Source organism: Lontra canadensis, unplaced genomic scaffold (genome assembly GCF_010015895.1).
Source record: "Lontra canadensis isolate GAN:19392208 unplaced genomic scaffold, GSC_riverotter_1.0 scaffold148, whole genome shotgun sequence".
Taxonomy (NCBI): Eukaryota; Metazoa; Chordata; class Mammalia; order Carnivora; family Mustelidae; genus Lontra; species Lontra canadensis.
In genome coordinates, this window is record NW_022631142.1 from 202,641 (window position 1) to 220,473 (window position 17,833).

A 17,833-nucleotide genomic window follows, 5' to 3' on the forward strand; every position below is an offset into this window, starting at 1 on the left:
AAATACATAAAATCTTAAAAAAAAAAAAAGATTTTTGTTGAATTGGAGTAAACCTGAGATTGAAATCTGGCAAAATTCCAAAAGAGTATAATAAACAGGTAATTCATGAAGATTCAAAAAATAAAACAAAGACAAGAGAAAAGATGGTGGAGGACTAGGGGACCCTATTTCAACCAGTCCCCTGAATTGAGCTGGATATCTACCAGACCATTCTGAGCACCCACAAAATCAGCCTGAGATGTAAGAAGATATGGGTCTCTACAAACAGAATATTTCTGACAATTGGTCTTGAGGCATGAAATGTGGAGCTGTGATTCTGTGGGCAGATATCAGAAGATAAACAGAATGGGGAGGGAGCCTCAGGGATCCTGTGCCACTGGAGTGCAAAAGCCTCCCATGTTAGGGACTGGCACAGACTAAGAGACTGGTAGTGGTAGGGAAAGGACTTTAGGGCAGCCCCCCAGATTGAAACCTGGAGCTGGAGGGGCACACCTGTGATCTGGGGGCAGCTTGCAGTTTTAGAGCGCAAAGGGCAGAGACATGCCTGAACTTGGAAGTGAGGCCTGGGAGTGCTACTCTGGGGCACACGATCCAGGACTTGTGGTTTTTTAGCAACACAGAGAGAAATGGAGATAGTGTGGCCTAGAGTACTCAGTGGAGAGCAGTAATCTCTCTGTTCTGAGACAGAGGTTTGGATACAGTCACTTCTGCTCTCTCAGAAGAGAACACAGAAAGCTGCCAGAGAACAAAAGCCCCCCAAAACCAGTTTTCACTGAGCCCATCCTCCCCTCACAGGGGGCAGGGCAACTCTGCCCAAACAAGGTTGTATGAGTAACAGTGCTGCAGGCCCCTCCCCCAGAAGACACACTAGAAGAAGAAGAGGCCAACAACCCTAAGGTCCCTATAAAACAGGTGCATCTTGCTTGGGTTGTGGCCAATAATTTGGACTCTGTACAGTCTCTGAACTACCACTCAAAAGAATGACTAAGAGGAAGAACCTCCAACAGAGGAAAGATTCAGAGATTGTGAGCCCTGCCACAGAACTAATGCTTATGGATATAAGGAAGATGACAGGAATAGACTTCCAGGTAACAGTTATGAAGACAATAGCTAGGATGAAAAAACCACTAATGGCATCATAGATTTTCTAAGGGCAGAAATGAGAGCTAATCTGGCAGAACTTAAAAATGCTATCAGTGAGATCCAATCTAATCTAGATACTCTAACAGCCAGGGTAAACAAGGTAGAAGAATGAATTAGTGATCTAGAAGACAAACTGATAGAAAAGAGGGAACAGGAGGAGGCCTGGAACAAATAGCTTAAAATCCATGAAAACAGAGTTAGAGAAATAAGTGACACCATGAAACATTTCAATGTCAGAATTATTGGGATCCCTGAGGGGGTGGAGAGAGAGAGAGGACTAGAGGATATATTTGAGCAAATTGTAGCCGAGAACTTCCTTAATCTGGGGAATGAAACAAGCATTTGTGTCCTAGAAGCAGAGAGGACTCCTCCCAAGATCAAGGAGAACAGACCAACAGCCTGGCATGTAATAGTAAAACTCGCAAATCTTAGAACCAAGGAAATCATTTTAAGGGCAGTTAAGGGGAAGAGATTCCTTACCTACAGAGGGAGGAACATCAGGATAGTGTCAGACCTGTCTCCAGAGACCTGGGAGGCCAGAAAGGACTGGCAAGACGTATTCAGGGTACTAAATGAGAAGAACATGCTTCCAAGAATACTTTACCCAGCAAGGCTGTCATTCAGAATGGATGGAGAGATAAAGAGCTTCCAGGACAGACAGCAACTGAAAGAATATGTGACCACTAAGCCGGCACTGAAAGAAATACTAAGGGGGGCTCTATAAAAGGAGAAATACCCCAAGAGTGATATAGAACAGAAATTTACAGAGACAGTCTATAGAAACAAGGACTTCACAGGCAACATGATGACAATAAAATCATATCTTTCAATAATCACTCTCAACATGAACGACCTAAATGCTCCCACAAAACAGCACAGGGTTGCAGATTGGATAAAAAGACAGGACCCATCCATATGCTGTCTACAAGAGACTCGTTTTGAACCTAAAGATACATCCAGACTAAAAGTGAAGGGATAGAGAATTTTCATGCCAATGGACCTCAAAAGAAAGCTGGGGTAGCAATTCTCATATCAGACAAACAGAAAGACACTATATCATTCTTAAAGGGTTATCCAACAAGAAGATCTAACAGTTGTAAATATCTATGCTCCCAACATGGAAGCAGCCAACTACATAAGCCAACTGTTAACCAAAATGAAGAGACATATTAATAATAATACATTAATAGTGGGAGACCTCAACACTCCACTCTCAGCAATAGACAGATCACCTAAGCAGAAAATCAACAAACAAACAAGAGCTTTGAATGACACACTGGACCAGATGGACCTCATAGATCTATACAGAACATTACACCCTAAAACAACGGAATACTCATTCTTCTCAAGTGCACATGGAACTTTCTCTAGAATAGACTATATACTGGGTCACAAATCAGGTCTCAACCAGTACCAAAAGACTGAGATTTTCCCCTGCATATTCTCAGACCACAGTGCTTTGAAACTGGAACTCAGTCATAAGAAAAAGTTTAGAAGAAATTCAAACACTTGGAAATTAAAGACCATCCTGCTTAAAAGATGTTTGGGTCAACCAGGAAATCAAAGAAGAACTTAAACAATTCATGAAAGCTAATGAGAATGAAAACACATAGGTCCAAAACTTATGTGATATAGCAAAGGCAGTCCTAAGGGGGAAATACACAGCCATCCAAACTTCACTCAAAAAAAAAAAAAATAGAAAAATCCTGAATACACAAACTATCTTTACACCTTGAAGAACTGGAGAATGAACAACAAATTAAGCCTAACCCACACACAAGAAGAGAAATAGTTAAGATTAGAGCAGAGATCAATGAATATGATGAGAAATATAGTAGAACATACCAATGAAACTAGAAGCTGGTTCTTTGAAATAATTAGTAAGATCAATAAACCACTGGCCATACTTACGCAAAAGAAAAGATAAAAGACCCAAATTAATAAAATTATGAATGAAAGGAGAGAGATCATGACTAACACCAAGGATATAGAAACAGTTATCAGAAATTATTACCAATAACTACATGCCAATCAATTAAGCAACCTGGAAGAAATTGATGCATTCCTGGAAACCTATAAACTACCAAGACTGAAACAGGAAGAAATTGACAACCTGAATAGACTAATAACCAGTAATGAAATTAAAGCAGTGATCAAAAACCTCCCAAAAAAACAAGAGTCCAGGAACCGATGGATTCCCTGGGGAATTCTACCAGATATTCAAAGAAGAATTAGTATGTATTCTCCTGAAGCTGTTTCAAAAAATAGAAACAGAAGGAAAAGTTCCAGACTCATTCTATGAGGCCAGCATTACCTTGATCCCCAAACCAGGCAAAGACCCCATCAAAAAGGAGAATTATAGACCGATATCCCTGGTGATTATGGATGCCAAAATTCTCAGCAAGATCCTAGCTAATAGGATCCAACAGTACATTAAAAGGATTATTCAGCATGATCAAGTGGGATTTATCTCTAGGATGCAAGTGTGGTTCAGCATTCACAAATCAATGAATGTGATAGAACATATTAATGAGAGGATGAAGAAGAACCTTATGGTCCTCCCAATTGATGCAGAAAAATCATTTGACTAAATACAGCATCCTTTCCTGATTAAAACTCTTCAGAGTATAGAGATAAAGGAATCATTCCTCAATTTCATAAGATCCATCTATGAAAAACTCAGCAAATAACATTCTCAATGAATGAAAAGCTGTGAGCCTTCCTATTGGAATCAGGAATACAATAAGGTTGACCACTCTCACCATTACTGTTCAACATAGTATTAGAAGTCCTAGCAACAGCAGTCAGACAACAAAAAGAAAAGGTGTTCAAATTGGCAAAAAAGAAGTCAAACTCTCTCTCTTTGCAGATGACATGATACTTTATGTAAACCCAAAAGACTCCATCCCCAAATTACTAGAACTCATTCAGCAATTCAGTAATGTGGCAGGATACAAAATCGATCCACAGAAAACATTTGCTTTCTTAAACACTAACAATGTAACTGTAGAAAGAGAAATTAGAGAACTGATTCCATTTATAATAGCACTGAAAACCATAAGATACCTTGGAATAAACTTAACCAACGAGGTAAAGAATTCATACCCTAGGAGCTACAGACCACTCATTAATGAAATTGAAGAAAACACAAAAAGATGGAAAAATATTCCATGCTCATGCATTGGAAGAATAAACATTGTTAAAATGTCTGTGCTGCCCAGAGCAATCTATACTTCTAATGACATTCTGGTCAAAATACCAATGGCATTTTTCAAAGTGCTGGAACAAATTATACTAAAATTTGTATGGAACCAGAAAAGACCTCCAAATCACAAGGAAATGTTGAAAAAGAAAAACAAAGCTGGGGGCATCATGTTGCCAGATTTCAAGCTATATTACAAAGCTGTGATCACCAACACAGCATGGTACTGGCACAAAAATGGACACATAGGCCAGTGGAACAAAATAGAGAGCCCACATATGGACTCTCAAGTCTGTGGTCAAATAATCTTTGACAAAGTAGGAAAAAATATCCAATGGAAGGAAGACAGTCTCTTCAATAAATGGTGCTGGGAAAATGGGACATCTATATACAGAAGAATGAAACTTGATCATTTTCCTATACCATACACAAAGATAAACTCTAAATGGAGGAAAGACCTCAATGTGAGACAGGAATCCATCAAAATCCTAGAGGAGAACATAGGAAGTAACCTTTTTCGACATCAGTCACAGCAACTTCTTTCAAGACACGTCTCCAAAGGCCAGGGAAACAAAAGTGAAAATGAACTTTTGGGACTTCATCAAGATAAAAGGCTCTGCACAGCAAAGGAAACAGTCTGTGGGGCAACCCACAGAATGGGAGAAGATAATTGCAAACAACGCTACAGACAAAGGGCTGCTATTCAAGATCTATAAAGAACTTCTGAAACTCACCACCCAAAAAAACAGATAATCAAGTCAGAAAATAGGCAGAAGACATGAGCAGACACTTCTCAAAAGAACACATACAAATGGCCAACAGATACATGAAAAAGTGTTCAACATCACTAGCTACCAGGGAAATTCAAATCCAAAACCCACTGAGATATACCACCTTACACCAGTTAGAATGGCAAACATTGACAAGAAACAACAAATGTTGAAGAGGTTGTGGAGAAAGGAGAACCCTCTTACATGTTGGTGAGAACCAAGTTGATACAGCCACTTTGGAAAACACTGGGGAGTTTCCTCAGAAAATTAAAAATAGAGCTTACCCTATGACCGAAGAATTGCACCATGGGGTGTTTACCCCAAAGATAAAGATGTAGTGAAAAGAAGGGCCATATGCACCCCAATGTTCATAGCAGCAATGTCCACAATAGCCAAACTGTGGAAAGAGCCAAGGTGCCCTTCAACAGATGAATGGATAAAGAAGGTATAGTCGGTATATTCAATGGAATATTATTCAGCCATCAGAAAGGATGAATACCCAACTTTTGCATCAACATGGATGGGACTGGAGGAGATTATGCTACGTGAAATATCAAGCAGAGAAAGTCAATTATCATATGGTTTCACTTATTTGTGGAACATAAGGAATAGCATGGAGGACATTAGGAGAAGGAAGGGAAAAATGAAGGGGGGGAATTGGAGGAGGAGACAAACCATAAGACTGTGGACTCTGATAAACCAAATGAGGGTTTTAGAGGGAAAGGGGATGGGGGAATGAGTTAGCCCAGTGATGAGTATTAAGGAGGGCACGTATTGCATGGAGTACTGAGTGCTATACACAACAATGAATCATGGAACACTACATCAAAAACTAATGATATACTGTATGGTGACTAACATAACATAACAAAAAGAAAAGGAAAAAATAAAACAGGACTTGTAGTTCTAGAACTATTGCAAAAAATAATCTGAAAACACTCTGACACAAATACCTAATAAATCTGGGGAAAGTTATAGAGATAGGTGTATATAGGTAGCATCCATATCTATCTATATCCTTTAAATACCTCTATATATCCATCTGTATATCCTTTAATGTATCTACCTAAATCTAGACAGATATATACATACATACATTTATATCAATATAAAGAATATATTTAGATATGGATACATATGTTAAAGGATAGATGGGCAAACAAAGAGGGACCTACAAAGGCAATAAATGTATAGATACATAAATGGAAAGAATACTAAGTGATTTTAGTTTACTGATGCAAAGGCAAAAGAGAGTGGCCAGTTTTGATTTTTGTGTTAATGAAGTTATTAATGGCCTTGGAAATAGATGTGAAGAAGTAGGAATTCTCATTGGTAGGGGGTAAAAAAAGATCAATTGTAAGCTGGAGGGTGCTGCCAGGAGAGAGTTTTATTAATTTTAAGATGGAAGAATCATAACCTGATTTAAGACTTACTGTTCTTGGAGTGCCTGGATGGCTCAGACAATTAAGCTGGCTATCTTCGGCTCAGGTCATGTTCTCAGGGTCCTGGGATCAAACCGTGCATTGGGCTCCCTGCTCAGTGGGGAGCCTACTTCTCCCTCTGCTTCTGTCCCCTACTTGTGCTCTTTCTCTCACTCACTCTATCAAATACATAAATAAAGTCTTTAAAAAAAGAAGACTTAATGTTCTTACCTAGCTATCTCTTACTTAGTCTGTAAGATTGAGCTCAGGTATTATCTCTAGGACTATACCTGCACTTGGTCAAACTCCTCTGTTGTCTTAGCACTGTCAAAAGGTTGTTATCATATCACTTAGAATATGGTAATGAATATATCCATTTAAGTGTCTTGTCTCCTGCAGATTATAAACTCTGTGATCATGTGTTATTTATCTTTTAATCACCAATTCTTCGCAAAGGTTTAGCAATAGAAAGTTCTCAGGCAATGTTTAACTAAACTATGGAGCTTTTCAAAATTTCTCCTTTTTATAAATCTTCTGTATCCACATTCTGTCCTTTTTTCTCCCATAATAACACATATATACTTTATAATTGCATTTATCCCTTTTCACATGTATGACCTTCCTACATACGTACTTATATTATAAACAACATAGTTATTTTTTCATTTTTATAATACTAGCATTTAGCATAGTGCCTATCATTCATTTATTGAATATTCAATCATTTCTCGAGTAACCAGTCATTATTCTAAACTCTAAGAATATAATAATGAAAAAGATTTATCTTCTGGTAGAGGAAGACAGAACAGACAATAAACCAGGAAAGAAAATTATTTATAATAATAATTATTAAAGACAAAGAAGGTGATATGATAGAGGAGTCATTAATTAATTTATTTATGATTTATTTATTTTTAGAGTGAGAGCATGCACATGCACATACATGAGTGGGAGGGGAGGGGCAGATGGAGAGGGAGAGAAGAATCCTCAGACAGATTCCCTGCTGAGTGCAGAGCCCAAAGCAAGGCTCAATTCCAGGACCCTGAGATCATGACCAGAGCCAAAATCAAGAGCCTGCTGCTCAACCAACTGAAGCCACCCAGGCACCCTAATAGAGCCCTTACTTTAGATAGGATTAAGAGCATTATCAAAAAAGTAAAAATACTACTTTTTTATATGTATTGACTAAAACTTTAAAGTGAGAAGGGGATCTTAATGATTACAGAGTCCAACCTTTTCATTTTACAGATTGATTTAGAGAGAATGTGTGACTTGTTGAAGGTATTAATGAATTTGAAATTTGTCTTTCTCTTGGTAAAGTGTTTTGGAAACTGAGATTCTTTATACCTGATTGGGATTTCCCTGAGATGTAAATGACCTGTTTAAACCAGGGACTATGACGGTGTACTAATCACACCTATTTTCTTCCCTAATGGAGATTTGGTAAAAAAGAGAAAAGAAAGAAAAAAATAAAAGATAGAGCAGGGCAGAGATCTTCAGGGGCGACAGGTAAGTGGGCTATAATCACAGTGATACCAATAAAGTTCTGCAAGGAAACTTGTAGCACCTAAGTAAAGGTGTCAGGAATTACATAAGAAACTCTAAAAAATTTTTTTTGTGATTTTTCTAAGATATTCATGGTAGAAAATACACACACACACAAAGTCTAGAGTGGAAAATTGTAACTATAGGCCCTTACTCCAGGGATAACCACTGTTAATTATCTTCCTTATACAAATGTTTCTCCTCTTTCTTTCTTTACAAAATTGAAATTACATTATTTTTATATATTTTTTTAATATTTGAGAAAACCAGAAAAGTGAAAAGAAATAGGAAAAGGACAAAGGATAATAAACACTCAGGTAATCTACTAAATACATATTTTTGGTCATGTAAGCTTCAGATCTTTAATTTTTTAAAGAAATAAAACATTACAGATAGAGTCTATTTATGTTCTATCCTTAGTCCCATTCCCTTCATTCTCTCTCCAGACACAACAAATATCATGAATTTAATGTATTTTAATGCTTCTATTACAGTAATTTTTTAAAAAAATATTATTATTTTGTGTTTTTTTTAAATGTGTATACATTGAATCAATACATAATTGGAGTAATTGAATACAGATTTAGGGGAATTTCTTTTTGCACCGAACATTATGTTTTTCAGTTCTATTCATGCTGATGCATACATATCTTGCTTATTCATAAGTCTTAAGTGTTAACCTTGATGAATTTTCACTGAACACACCTTTGTGACCAGCCCCTAGCTCAAGAAACTGAACATTGCCAGCATTCTTGAACGTCCCAAATACCTGTGTTTGAATTTTAGGTTGGCCTTCTTTTGCCCAACATTATTTTGAAATAGTTGTAATCTATTCTTTTCCATTTATAGAATATTTTTTTTCTTAAGTCAATTTTTAAAAATTCATTCATTCAACTATTGATGGGCATTTGTATAGTTTCTAATTTGTGGCTTTCTTAAATAGAGATGCTATAAACATTCTAGTACATACTTTTCTGAATGCATTTCATTTTGGTATATGTCTAGAAATTGTTAGGTCATGGCTATGCATCTGTTCAGCTTTAATATAGAGCCAAACAGTTTTCCAAAGTATTGTACAAAACTCCATTTGCTCTGATAGTAAATAAGAGTTCAGGTTACTCTGCCTCCTTGGCAACAATTGACATTTTCTGTCTTTTTCATCTTAGGCATCATATAGAGTCGTTGTTATCTCGTGGTTTAATTAGAACTTTCCTAATAGTTAATGAAGTTTTCATACATTTATTGACCATTTCGATATTCTTTTTTATGATATCCTTAAATATTTAGCATCCTTACTTGATTTTTTTCTAACAAAACTAAAGGTAATCTAAAGGTCTCTATTCTCCACCCAATCTAGATAAGGAAGGACCTTAGCAATAACTATTGTTCCCTCCCGTAGTAGTTGTGTGCCTTCAAACAAGTCTCTTAACCTTATTTTGCTTCTGTTGTTTCTACATCTGTAAAATGAGGAAATAATAGTACTTAACTCAGAGTTGTTGTGAGAATTAAATGAGTTTAAATATTTAATACACTGAACAGTGCCTGGCAGGGAGTATTTACTATATGAATGTTAGTTATTATTATTGTTGTTGTTGTTGTTGGCAAAAGGATAGACAATATATATCAAGGGGACAGAACAGAGATTCAAGAAACAAACTGACACAAATATAGCTACTTAATTTTTGACAAGGGTGCAAAAGCAACTCAGTGAAGAAAGGATAGTTTTTTTAGCAAATGGTGTTGGAACCACTAGATATACATACCCAAAGGAGAAAAGAAAAGGAACTTGACCCATGCATTATACCTTATGTAAAAATTAATTCAAAATGAATCATAAATTAAATGTAAAACATAAAACTATAACTCATTTATAGGAAAACATAGGAGAAAAATCTCTGTGGCCTGGGTTAGGCAAAGATTTCTTAGATAATACCATAGCACAATCCATACAAGGAAAAACTTAATAAATTAGACATTACCAAAATTTAAAAGTTTTTCTCTGTGAAAGACACCCATAAGAGAACTGAAAAGACAAGCCATAGACTTGGAGAAAATATTTCCAAATCACATATCTGACCAAGGACTTGAGGAATTCTAAAATATCAACAAAGATTTAAACAAATACTTCACTGAAGAAGACATGTGGATGACAAATAAGCACATACGAAGATGCTCGACATCATTATTCATTAAGGATATGCAAATTAAAACCACAGTGAGATACCACTGTACATCTACTAGAATGACTGAAATAAAACTAACAATACCAAGTGGTGGCAATGATACAGAGCAAGTGAAACTGTCATATAATGCTAGTGGGAAAGCAAGATGGTACAATTTGGAAGGCAGCTTGGCAGTTTCTTACACATTTAAATATATGTTTGCTACATGACCCTAATGAAATAAAAATATATGTTCAAACAAACATCTTTATGCAAAAGTATAGTAGCTTGGGCATCTGGGTGGCTCACTTGGTTAAGCAACTGCCTTCGGCTCAGGTCATGATCCTGGAGTCCCAGGATCAAGTCCCACATCAGGCCCTCTGCTCATCAGGGAGCTGGCTTCTCCCTCTGCCCCTCGCCCCTTTCATGCTCTCTCTCTCTCTCAAATAAATAAAATCTTTAAAAAAAAAAAAAGTATAGTAGCTTTAATCTAACAACCCCAAACTGGAAACAACCAAATGTCTCAGCTGGGGAATAAACAAAACTGTGGTACATCTGTAAAGTGGAATGTTACTCAGGAATAAAAAGAAACTGCTGATACATGCAGCAGTGTAGGTGAATGTCAGAAGCATTATGCTAAGTGAAAAAAGCCAGACTCAAAAGGCCACATGCTTTATGCTTCCATTTATATGAAATTCCGGAAAAGGCCAAAAGTATAAGGATGGAGAATAGGGATGGAAAATAAACAATGGTTGCTAGCTATCAGTGCTTGGCTGCTAAGAGGCAGTATTGAGGAAATTTTGGAAGGTGATGAAGTGTCACGTAAGATGGTTATGGTGCTGTGACATATTTTTGTATTTGTCAAAACTTAAAGAACAGCACACACACAAGTAAATGAATATTACTATATAAATTAAAAAATTTTTTAAAGTAAAATCCTTCTTAGGTTAATTCCCTGAATATTACTTCTCTACTACTCCTGTATTTTTTCTTTTAGGACCCCTATTACTTTTATATTATGTACTCTTAATCTTTTCCAATCTTATATTTCCTTATATTTTTCATTCCTTTATGTAATTAGATGAGTTTCTCAGTGTTATATTTCATCTCATTAATTGTGTTCAAAAAAGAATTTATCTTAAAATTTTTGAATTTTTCATTTTCCAAGGTTCCTTCTTGGTTTTTTGTTAGTGGTTCAGGAAACCCCTCCCTCAGAGATTTTGTTAATGTAGAGTCATTCACAGTGCCAAAGGATGATTTGGTCTAGGTCTTGTCTCAGAGATTTTCTCTGCTTCTTCTAACTAATTCTTGCTTCCAGATCTCAGTTCTTATTATGCCTGTGGGTTTAGCCTATACTTAATACTCTGTGTTGCTTTTATTTATTTATTTTGTCTATAGAAATCTTTATATATTTTTTTAAGATTTTATTTATTCATTTGACAGACAGAGATCACAAGTAGGCAGAGAGGCAGACAGAGAGAGAGAAGGGAGGAAGCAGGCTCCCCACTGAGCAGAGAGCCCAATGCGGGGCTCGATCTCAGGACCCCGGGACCACGACCTGAGCCAAATGCAGAGGCTTTAACCCACTGAGCCACCCAGGCACCCCAGGAATCTTTATCTTTTTTCCCATAGTTTTACTTATTTAATCTCTACACACTATGTGGGGCTCAAACTCATGACCCCAAGATCAAGAGTCACATGTTCTTCCAACTGAGCTGGCCAGGGGCCCCTAGAAATCTTTTTTATCTTATATTTGAGTATGACAGTGTCTCTTTAATATTTAAAAAATATGCATTTTACCTATCTTGCTTTTATCAATGATAAAAGCATTTCATTATATTTCTGATATAATGATATTTCATTATAACACTCTGCCAGTGATTCTCAAGTGGGACAGTTTTGCCCCCAGAATACATTTGCCTGGAGACGTCTTTCGTACAACGCATAGGACAATCCCTACAACAAATTATCTGATCCAAAAGATCAATAGTATTGATGTTGAGAAACCCTGCACTAAATAAAGAATATGGTATTTTTCATATGTAACATCATCATAAGCTATTTAATTGCCTTCCTTATATGCACTTAGAAGGTTTTTTCTTTGTATTATAAGTGTCACTTTGATAAATAGCCTTCTATAACATTTTGGTACCATTAATTCCCAAATGTACACATTTTCTGAACCCTTTGAGAGGCATTATCTTGGAAGCTGGAAATTACTTAGGAAACAACAAAAACATGGGAACAACAAAGTATAATGTCATATGTTTAGTGGAACTTATAATATGTTCATGCATAAAGATATTCCATTAGTTTTAATTTTTTTATTAATATATAATATATTATTTGCTTTAGGGGTACAGGTCTATGGTTCATCAGTCTTACAAAATTCACAGCACTCACCATAGCACACACCTTCCCCAATGTCCATAACCCAACCACCCTCTCCCCCGCTCCCTTATCCCCCAGCAACCCTCAGTTTATTTCCTGAGATTAAGAGTCTCTTATGGTTTGTCTCCCTCCCTGGTCCCATATTGTTTCATTTTATTTAAATTCCAGTTAGTTAACTACAGTGTAATATTAGTTTCAGGTGTACAATTTAGCGATTCAACATTTCTATGCAACACCCAGCACTCATCACAAGTGCATCCTTAACTCCCATCACCTATTTAAACCATCCTCCCATCTGGTCATCATCAGTTTGTTCTCTATAGTTTTATACCTTTAAACTCTTTTTCCCAGGTACTATGCAGTTGACCCTTGAACAATATGTGTTTGAATTGTGCAGGTCCACTTATATGTAGATGATTTTCAACATAGTACAGGACTATTGATGTATTTTCTCCTCCTTATAATTTTCTTAATAACATTTTCTTTTCTCTAGTTTATTTATTGTAAGACTATAGTATGAAATACATAGAACATACAAAATATGTGTTAATCAACTGTTTATGTTATTGGTAAGGCTTCTGGTTAACAGTAGGCTGTTGTTTATATATGTATATACATAAGTAGTTAGGTGTTGGCAGAGTCAAAAATTATATCTGCATTTATGAGTGTACACAGGTTGGTACCCCTAATTCTCATGTTGTTTAAGGGTCAGCTGTACTACTAAATTGTTTTAAGGCCATTTATGTTCTATATAGCTTTCTACAAAAGCTTCCTACAGCTTGCTTTATGGTTAGGTTTCACATTTCACAATCTTAAGGAATACTTGACCAACCTGACTATAAATACCTCATGCATTCTTTATTCTTAATTCTTTTCAGTACATACTAGTATTAAGATGATTTGTAGTAGGGATAAGTTAATAGAAAAAAACAGGACTGACTTTAATCTGCTGCCTAATCTCAGTTTAGTTCCCTCTCTTACCTAGACCTCAATTTTTTCATCTGTAAAATGAAGGAGTTATACCACATAATTCCTATAGGCTTTTCCAATTTTAAACCTGTGATATGCTATTATTTTATATTGCTTTTATTTAGCTTTTGGCCATGATCTTTTATTGTTCCTGGGATAAAATAGAGATAAAAACAAAGTTCCTCATATTTGTTATTTATTACCCTCCATCTACCTTCTTATAGTGATTGATAATACAGATTTTATTGTCTTATTGAAGGACTGCAAAGACTGATACTGGAAAAATAATTTGAAAATTTACAGCTAGACTGGGAAAGGAGAAGGCTAGATTAAAAAAAAAAAAAGGAGGTGACAGCTGTACAAAAACAAACAAAATCTAGGTATCAAATTGAGGCAGGGTCAGAGATATGGACCCTGGGCCCTAATAACCATGAGACCTTGTCTTGAAATTTGTTAGAATTGCACAGGAGCCTAGAATTCAGGTTTTCGAACTTCCTGGTTAATGTTTTAACACTACAGTATATCATATCATTCAAATTATTATGTCATTTAATTTTACCTAGAGAATGAAGATACATGCATGAAATAATCTTTTATAATTTATTTGTGTAGGTTTTTTTAACCACTTAACTTATTTTCTGGCTGCTGGTGCTGTTACTTTGGGAATTGGTTTCTTTGCTTTGGCATCAGCTTTGTGGTTCCTGATTTGCAAACGAAGGTAAGATTTATTAGAATGTTTAACTTTTTTTCCTTTTAAAAATTCAGTGAAAGGCTTTTCCAAATGGTATTAAATAACTATAATAGCACTGATTCTGTAATTTGAGGTTTGGTTATAGACATTTTGATTGGGAAGGGAAAGCTTTACATGTTTAAAATAGCCCAGAAAGACACGTCCTACTAGTATAATAGCCTGAGTACTGTAATAGTAATCTTCATGCATTAAAATTCTAAGAAATAATGAGATATATTTTATTCTCTGGAAGACATGTGTTCAAATTATGCCTAGAAATTTTTAGTTTTTGATTTCTTTTTTTTTTAAGATTTTATTTATTTATTTGACAGACAGAGATCACAAGTAGGCAGAGAAGCAGGCAGAGAGGGAGAGGAGGAAGCAGGCTCTCTGCTCAGCAGGGAGCCGGACGTGGGGCTCAATCCCAGGACCCTGGGATCATGACCCGAGCCTAAGACAGAGGCTTTAACCCACTGAGCCACCCAGACGCCCCATAGTTTTTTATTTCTAATTTAGAGGTTAAAAACATTACTGGGACAAAAAGACTCTCTCTCTCTTTTTTTTTTTTTTTTTTTTTTTTTTTTAGATATTTAAGAGAAGAGCTGACAGAATCCTCTGGTATAATCTAAATGTAGTCTTTTGCCAGAGACAGAAAACCCTAAAATTTGGTGGTTTTGATTATTTTGTTGAGTTGCTTTGTTTGATGTTTAAAAATGTAAATGTAACATGTTCTTGCACATACTCTTCCAGGATTCCCTATCTTAACCAATGAATACATACTATCTATCCATTTGCATAAGTCAGAAAACTGGAAATTCATTTACTCATTCTTTTAACAAATATTTATTAGTGCCTGCCATTGTTCTTGGTACTATGGATATAACTGTGAATAAGTCAGACAGGGTTTCTGTTTCATAGACTAGCAGTGCCACTGGGAGGAGACAGATAATGAAAAAGTGGCCAGGGAATGTCTCTTTAAGTGGGCAGTATTTAATCTGAGATTGGAGTTAAAAGAAGGAACCAACCATATGAAGACTTTGTCAAAGAGCTCTGTAAGCTGAAGAGATAGCAAGTACAAAGACCCCACGTGGAAATGTCCTTGGTATTGTTCAGGAAAGGGAAAAAGGCTAGTGTATAGACTGTAGTGAGTGAGGGAAATAATGATGAAATTAAAGATGTAGATGGGGGTTAGATCACATAGCATGTTGTGGACTAGAATATGGAGTTTGGATTTTGTTATTTATGCCATTGTAAGATTTTAAGCAGGAGAGTGACTTTATCAGCATAATAATGGCTAACACTGGGGACTTACTACCTAGTGGCCACTGTTCTAAATGCTTTATATGTGATCTCATTTAGAATTCATAACCAGCCCATGAGGTAGCAGTAATGTTATCTCCCTTTTAAGGACACTATAATGTCACCTATAGATGATTTACACTTTTATAACACTTTTTAAAATTTGAGATATAATTCACATACAATATAGTACATAGATTTTAAATTTATGATGATGAATTTCAGCATATATATTCCCATATCATCACAACTCCGATCAAGATATACAACTTTCCATCACCTTGAAAAGTTCCCTCATGCTCCTTTCCAGTTGTCACTCCCCACCTCCCACTCAGAGACAGTCATTATTCTGATTTTTATTACCAGAAGTTAATTTTGCCTAGTCTTGAGTTACGTGTAAATGGGATCATATGGACTTTATGTTCGCATTTTTGCCTTAACATAGTATTTTTGAGATTCATTCATATCTTTGTATTTATCTGTATTTCATTCTTTTTATTGATGATTTTTATTAATTGTATAAATGCACCTCACTTTATTCTGTTAATGGACAATTGGATCATTTCCAGTTTTTAATTCTTAGGAGTAAGGCTGCTATGAACGTTCTTGTACAATCTTTTTGTACATGTGCTTTCACTTCTCTTGGGTAATACCTAAGAGTAGAATTGCTGGATCATATTCACTTTGTTAGCAAATTGCTGAACAGTCTTCCAAAGTGAGTATATACTTCTACCAGTAATATTTGAGAGTTCTAATTCATATTTTTAAAAGGTTTTTCTTACTTCTCTGTGAAGCCTGTATTTAATTGAGCAAGAGTGAAAGCAGAGCAAGTTAGGAGGCTATTGCATAATCTGGGTCAGAGATGATAGTGTCTTGGACTAAAAGAGATGAAAAGAAGAGGTTGGATTTGAGCTGTGTTTTGCAGATAAAGTTAAGAGGGCTTGTTTGGTGGATTGAATGAGGTAAGGAAAGATAAATGAAATGGAGAATTAATGCCAACACCTACCTTTTTACCATGAGCAATCGAGTAGTTGATCATGCCAATTACTGAGATGGGAATATGATTAGAGAGGGGAGTAAGTTGAAGGAATAGTGATAAACTAGGAGTTACATTTTAGAAAGTGTTTTGGACATCCATTAGAAATGTCAAATACTCAGATATACATGTAGGAAGTTCAGAAGAGAATTCAAGCCTGAAGATTTAGGATATCAATGAATAGAGGGTATCTAAGGTCATTAGAACTGGGTGAGACTAACCAGGGAGTGATTTTTGGAAGGAAAAACCTAGGACTATGCCTTTCAGCCCACCAACATTTAGAAATCTAGCAAAAGAATAGGAAGAATCATCTGAAAAGGAAGAACAGAAAGGTACGCTGTTAAGGAAATCAAAATTAGAAAACGTTTCAGCGGTGCTGGGAAGATGGCAGAGGAGGAGGGCCCTAGGCTCACCCTGTCCCATGTTTACAACTGGATATCATTCACATCCAAGTCAATAAACTGGAGAGTGATCCTAAGACTGGCAGAACAAACTCCACGACTAAATGTAGAGAAAAAGCTGCATGAGAGAGTTTAGGAAGAGCAGACACTGTGGTCAGGAACTACCCACAGGAGGGAGAGAGCTGCAGACTTGGAGAGGGAAAAACACCAGGAAGCCAACACAGAGGAAATGAATCCCCATAACGTCTGGCCTTAAAAACCAAAGGGGCTGAATTCTGTGAGTTCGTATAACCAGCAGGACTTGGAGCCCAGAGTTTTAAAAGTCAGAGAGCTAGTGATAGCCCATAAAGAGTCCCCACCCTTAAAGAAACAAGGGCCCAAGGAAAGGCAACGTAGAAGTGACAGCTTGCAGATAGGAGGAAAATCTGTTTATACCAATTTCATAGAGTGTTGGGGGATTTCTCTGGGAATGAAGGAGCTGGCAGTTGCCATTTTCCTCTCCTGCCCCCTCGCATAAACACAGAGTCACCTGTAGGAGGTGGTGCTGCACAGGCACTTGCTACTTAACCTGTTGGTACTGAGCCCTGCCAACAAGTTCTCCTGAGCACTAGCCAACTCCAAGCCTGCTGATTTCAGCTCCAGGCTCAGTGTAATTTTTGTTAACACTGTGCATGCTGCACCCACCCATGCCTCTACATGCTATGCCCCCATGGCCATCACACTTTGGGGGATCCAGCTTCAGACTAGAGGGTCAATGCAAAGTT

The 17,833-nt window shown here is 36.5% G+C and overlaps 1 protein-coding gene across 2 annotated transcripts in view; it reads left to right on the top strand.

Annotated features, from left to right (window-relative positions):
- CUNH1orf185 (chromosome unknown C1orf185 homolog) overlaps nt 1–17,833 on the top strand; it is a 42,597-nt gene that overhangs the window by 1,487 nt on the left and 23,277 nt on the right. For both annotated transcript variants that reach the window (XM_032844130.1, XM_032844131.1), the window contains exon 2: nt 14,216–14,321. In XM_032844130.1, coding sequence (XP_032700021.1) covers nt 14,216–14,321 — 106 coding nt within the window. The remainder of the gene's footprint in view (nt 1–14,215; nt 14,322–17,833) is intronic.